This window comes from Adiantum capillus-veneris, chromosome 6 (assembly GCF_014529385.1).
Source record: "Adiantum capillus-veneris isolate H3 chromosome 6, ASM1452938v2, whole genome shotgun sequence".
Taxonomy (NCBI): Eukaryota; Viridiplantae; Streptophyta; class Polypodiopsida; order Polypodiales; family Pteridaceae; genus Adiantum; species Adiantum capillus-veneris.
The window spans coordinates 105,493,994-105,499,993 of record NC_140936.1 but is presented as its reverse complement, the minus strand read 5'-3'; the positions used below and the strand labels follow the sequence as shown (position 1 = coordinate 105,499,993).

The window sequence follows — 6,000 nt, the reverse complement described above, 5'->3', positions numbered from 1 at the left end:
GGATATCGCACATGTCAGACTATGGCACTGGAGGAATCACTTCACTCGGCCAAAGAAGAGAATGCCAATTTTTCACATGAAGAGGGAGCAATTTAGATTTGTGGAAATTTACTTTCAATCCGGCTGCAATGCATACAAGTCTAAAGCATCCATGATTGTTCTGACATCAAAAGAATCATTAATAAGCATAAACATTGAATCATCAGCATATGTTTGTCCAGAATAATGTTTGCATGAAGGAAGAATCAAACCATGCAACGGATTTGTTTCCGTAATGATCCATATATTTCAAGAGAGGATGTGTTCCAATTGCATGCAACAATGCACTGAAAGGATGACAAAGGCGAATTAGTCAACCTAAAGTCCATGCATCTATAAGTTCTCAATCAATTAGTCCCAAGGATTGACTTTGATGATACAATTAGTAACTACATTCCTCATTTTAGCACCAAATCCCAAGTCAGCCATAGTCAAAGCAGTGATATCCCAATGTATTGAATCAAATCTCTCTCTCTCTCTCTCTCTCTCTCTCTCTCTCTCTCTCTCTCTCACACACACACACACACACACACAAACAACTAGATAAATACATACACACTCACATTGTAAAGAGACTCCATGCATTACACTAAACCGCATAGCAAAGGCTTCTCCTAGCTTTCCACGTTGAAAAATTGAAATACTTGAAGAGAATAGAGAGGGAAACCTCTTGTTGAAGGTCAAAAGGTCAAATGACATAGATACCAAGTAAGAAAGGGCCCTTTTGGATCTCAAGGGTGGTTGAAGAAACCCCTATATTAGAGGGGTGTTTGAGATCATGTCCCTGAGTGAATGAGAGGCTGCAAAATGTTGAAGGCTGTATGGATCAACCCTTCATTTTTGAAGGCCCCTCAAAGCACCTTCAGAGGGCCTATCGAGAAGCTCTCTAAAAATCTAACATCCAACATACAACTTTCTATGACTAAAAAACTCCAAGGAGAAATAATTTCTCCTTGGGAAGAGATGTGAGTGACATTGTTTACATCTCCCAAAGCATTCATTCCTACAAATAGGTCAAAATCAAAGATTTAAGGAGCGTGATATCCAACTGACACAAAGGTTGATGTAACTTTTTTTGGGAAGTCTTTGCATAGTATCTAAAGCATCCAAATTTTCCTCTTACTTTGGCTTAGTTTTCAACCTTTTTACATATTACTTTTGCATATCCGCATTTTTGAATTTGTATTTAGCTCGTTAGTGAAATTGACTTTCTTAACATTGAAAAAGAGGCCCTTTTGTAGCAATACACAGTCTTGTTCCTCTGTTGTCTATTGTTTAGTGCCCTACATTGGGACCTACACTATCATAAGAGTGCATCTGGTCATATATGGTCCTTGGGCATTTCTTTCGTCTAGTAACTACTACTTTGCACACTTTGATTGGTCCTTCATAAAGGTCAAACCTTGTGGTGTCTTGAGCCATTGTTCTTGTGATCCCACCCACTCACCCACCCATCTCTATCTGGATGTGATGTCTTGGAATGTCCTTAGTGTGTCAAGGTGATCTGCTATAAACGGGTGATCTTTGCCATCGACGCACTCTGGTCTCCTCTGCTGTAGAAAGGGTGACTCCCTAATAAGTTGTGGCACCCTGGTGAGATATCATCGGTATAGGGAAAAAACACTCCATAAGCTTAATATGGCCTGCAGCCCCACTCCCTGTCTGTAACAGATGCTCTCAAAATGTGCACACATGCACGTGTGAGGGCGGCGCGTGCACCCAATTCATACACGACCGTATTGTACCTACACTTCTTAAACTGCAAAAAAAACTCCCATTACGGCAATGTTTTATGCATATATAGAACAAGTCATGCAGAGCATGACACATGGAGCAAATGTTTGTTTGTTCCTACCTCATCAATACAGAAAACCTACAATGACATTTAAAAAATTAAGTGGTTGGTTTTAAGACATTTGAATCAAGGTAGCATAGGAGGATGGTGTCAAAAGACAATATTTTCCATGACACGTGTACAATCCTATTGAAATTAACATCAATTTAACCGCACATTCCTGCTGTGATACCAAGTATTTGAGCTATAAAGGGGGAAGATAGCAATCTCAAGGCCAAAGCAAGCAACATTGGGCGGCATGCCATTCAGCTCAAATCTTCTAAACCATGTGACCTGGGAGGTGCTCCAGCTATGATCATTTTTGACACGGATAGTTTTGGTTCTAATGAAATTTGCCAATAAAAATGAAAATTTGCTGATTGCATGACCACGAAAGCTTTACTACGTCAAATCATTGGACCGCAGAAGGCATCTATGCTACCAACTCAAGAAAAAAAGCACATGACAGAGCTTTGCAAATGGACTCAAGATTTCGATGCATCCAAGCATCACTGATGTGCAAGCAATAATCAAGAACTCTTTACTGTTCCAAGCTCCACCCAGGAATGTAGAATGTACTTCTCAAAAGTTGGGTAATCTATGCCTTCTCTGAATCCTAAGCCAATAACAATTTTGTACAATAAGTGACAATGTTGCCACATAGGATGACTTGTGAGCATCTCACAACTGAGCTTCATCTGGATTTCTCTCTTGCGTATCAACAGGCAAGTAAGTATATCCATCAGCTCTGAGAGGCTCATGCTTGGCATTGTACTGCCCATACAATGCATAAAATCCTACACTTAGGGATCCCAATATGACAAACCGCACCCATCCTTCCCAGTGAAGCTGTCAGAGGCAGATCAGACAACGTAAGAATAAATCCGACGTACAACCCAAGTAGCAAAATGACAGCAAGAGGCCAAGAGCATATCAAAACAAACCTGGGCAAACAGAAACATGTTTACATAAAGTCCAAGAAGAGGTACAGTAGGAACTCCAGGGCACATAAATCCAGTAGGATGTTTAAATACCTGCAAAGCATTGTCAGCAGTCACATCAGTCCCTTATCAGACTCGAAACCTATGGAGCCACAGTACTAAACAAAAGAAACCAAATGATGCCAGCCACACATGTCCTCCTACCAAGAAATGGACCTTACTTTGTTTCTATAGCAATCAATTTGCAATTTTGCAAGCCCCAAGACAGTAAGAAACCAGTAGCCCCCTCCCCGGAGAGAAGAGTTGCAAATGCTACAGCAGCAAAACAGTAGAGAGAAAGAAAGAAACATTTGTTAATGTCTTCTAAAGGCCGAAATCGTCCTGTGAGACAAATCGAAATACATGTACTTGTCCACTGTCAATCCAAGAAAAAGAAAAAAGGAACAAAGTAAAAATTATTACTACAAACTAGCTGAGGAAAGCTGGGAACTACATGTGTACATGTAGTGGGGACAAAGCTATCTGCTGGAGTACAACCATGATATGCATGCCAATATATATAGCTCCATGTACCACAATAGTGGTTGTGCATGGGTAAATTAGGGGTGACCAGTCCATGAAGAATGGCAGCAGGGTCTGAGAAAGCCTGCTCCACCCTCATCTGTCTGACCTGCTGATGCCCGCGCTTGGATCTCTCTAATCTTCTTCTGATGTAGCCTTGTGGTCCGGTACTTACGCCCTTGGTGTCGTCTGCAGGACAGAGCAGTCTCTATCTGAAGTGTATGGTGGTTTGAGGTGTGCGCGTAGGTGGTATGTAAGTGGGTGCCTGCTATCAAATGAGAGTGCTTTTCGTGCGGTCAGCACGAATGGGTAATGGAGGGATGGTGAAGGAAGTTATGAGATGTGCTGCCTCTCTGGACCCAGTATGTAGTCTACAATGCTGCCTCCCTCTCCAATCAATGGTCGAATATATGCCAGTCCTCGAGAATTGGACCACTATGCCATCAAATTATATGTCGTGTGAGTTGCGGTATCCTCTCAGTTCCTCTTCACTTATACAAAGGGTGTAGCATCTCAGACGCTTCGAAGTCAAGTCTCTCGCAATGCTTGCTCTGTGTTTGCTCATTGAAGTCTCCAATGAGGAAGACTTCCCTAGGCTAGAGTAATACATAATCCCCTTAGCTACACGAGTACGGTGAAAGTCTATCTCCTCCTCGTCTATGGTGCCTCACTCCTCTTGGTCTCTCCTACCAAGAAAACTTCAACCCTGATGTGGGGAGTAGCATATAGCAATGTATAAAAGTGCTTTTCATGTAGCTATCTAAATCGGGCCTCTAGTCCCCTACCATATTGTGTACTCTCTCCTTGTAGCACTTGTCTATAAAAGACCATCTCAGCCTCTGGAAGTGTTGTGTTCGCATACACTTCCTATGTAATGACTTTCATTGGTAAACGTATACTCTCGCCTGGCAGTCCCCTCTACGAGCTTTTATGTGTCTTTGTGAGAGTCGTACTGTCTCTACCTTCCATCACCTCTCTTAAACACCCCCCCCCCCCCCCCCCAAAAAAAAAAAAAAAAACACAATGTGTCGCTAATGAGCCATTACTGATCCACACCACAATGTGTGACTCCTATGTATGATGTCTCATGGGCCGGGAGTCCCTATTCAAACGCCCTTGCCATCAATGATGACCCGACCGTCACAATACATGGCTCTCTTGCACAATGACTTGCTTCAAAATCGCGCTTAGTAGCTGCAGGATTGAATGTTAATTTTATAAAATTCAAACAATTACCTTTCAATCCCAAAGATAAGCAATCAAATCTTATGGCCAAGTGAGATGGTTTTGCCGCACACAATTGTAATATCTGCTGACATGGTCATCCTCTTGCTCTCAGCAATTAGCCTGGGTTATACAACAACTCAAAACTACGTTGCTTATCTACTTGGTCACAACATGTACATCTCAGGATTGTACAGTCCATCTTGATGGCATATATTGAGTATTTCCTACCTCTTGCATTGGCCAGTACCAAACTCAATCTGATAATAACCACGGCCCAAGATTTACACATCAACAATCATGCCCATCTCCACAAGAGGTCCGAGGATGAGCCTGCACCAAGTTGCAAACTTCCCCTCTGTTGGGTCGTGTGCCCATAATCTTGCACATGACTGAGGTTGCCTAAAGGCGGTCAACCTCAATTGCTGCTAAGCTCGCCTTCTCCTATGACAAGAGAGGAAGCTGAATGGTGGATTCCATGGGGTCAGGTGAGGGGGCTTCACAGAAATCCCTTTGAGAAGGCGGAGGCGAGTCCTCCATCTGTGTCTATTGCTGCAAGCAAAAGCAAAGGAAAATATAAAAAAGTGTCAAATGTGTTTGTATGTGAGTGACATGTGTACAATATGAGGGTGTGGTTGGGCAAGGGGGCTTCACGGAAATCCCTTTGAGAAGGTGGAGGCGAGGCCTCCATCTCTGTCTATTCCTGCAAGCAAAAGCAAGGGAAAAGTATCAAATGTGTTTGTAAGTTGAGTAACATGTGCACAATATGAGGATGTGTGTGTGAGCAAGTGGCAAAGGGAGAGCAACTGCAGCCCAAGCACGCCCCCTGCTTTCTCTTGCAATGCGTGTCCCTACGTCAAGCAGGCCCAGAGCTTAAGCTGCACCTGCCACCTACGCTTAGAGCCTAGAGGGACAAACATCAAGATCGAGGGAAATGGGATAACCAATCTACCGCAGTAGGGTGATGGAAAGGTTATTCAATATTCCTCTTTTTATTCTTCTTGAACTCAACACCTCTTAGTCAAGAGGGACATGCGATAACCAATTTACGACACATGAAGGACAAAGCAACTACCCATTTTTTCCTTTTGATTCACACACACGAGAGAGAGAGAGAGAGAGAGAGAGAGAGAGAGAGAGAGAGAGAGAGAGAGAGAGAGAGAAATATAATGAAATGAAATAAAATGTTATATTAACGTCTTCAAAAGGCCAAAGTGACCTATGAGACCAGAAAGTTACAATGTGGTGGATCTGATACAAAGTCAGAGTAACAAGATGAAAAAATGACAAAATAAAATACTATGGAATCCTAGACTATTGGGCGTGGACTAAGCAGCTAAAACAGCTAGCTGGGATAGCTAGATCACACGAGATCCAGCATTGGTCGCTGCCGGATCTCAT

At 42.6% G+C, this 6,000-nt stretch overlaps 1 protein-coding gene across 1 annotated transcript in view; it reads right to left on the bottom strand.

The window, feature by feature from the left end:
* Positions 1 to 2,323: 2,323 nt before the first annotated feature.
* The window catches only part of CAT9 (cationic amino acid transporter 9), a 128,889-nt gene continuing 125,212 nt past the window's right edge, over positions 2,324 to 6,000 (bottom strand). The window contains exons 7-8 of the mRNA XM_086514600.1: positions 2,818 to 2,907; positions 2,324 to 2,722 (exon numbers count right to left, since the gene is read on the bottom strand). Of these exons, the coding sequence (XP_086370726.1) occupies positions 2,555 to 2,722; positions 2,818 to 2,907 (258 nt within the window). The 3' untranslated portion in view covers positions 2,324 to 2,554. The remainder of the gene's footprint in view (positions 2,723 to 2,817; positions 2,908 to 6,000) is intronic.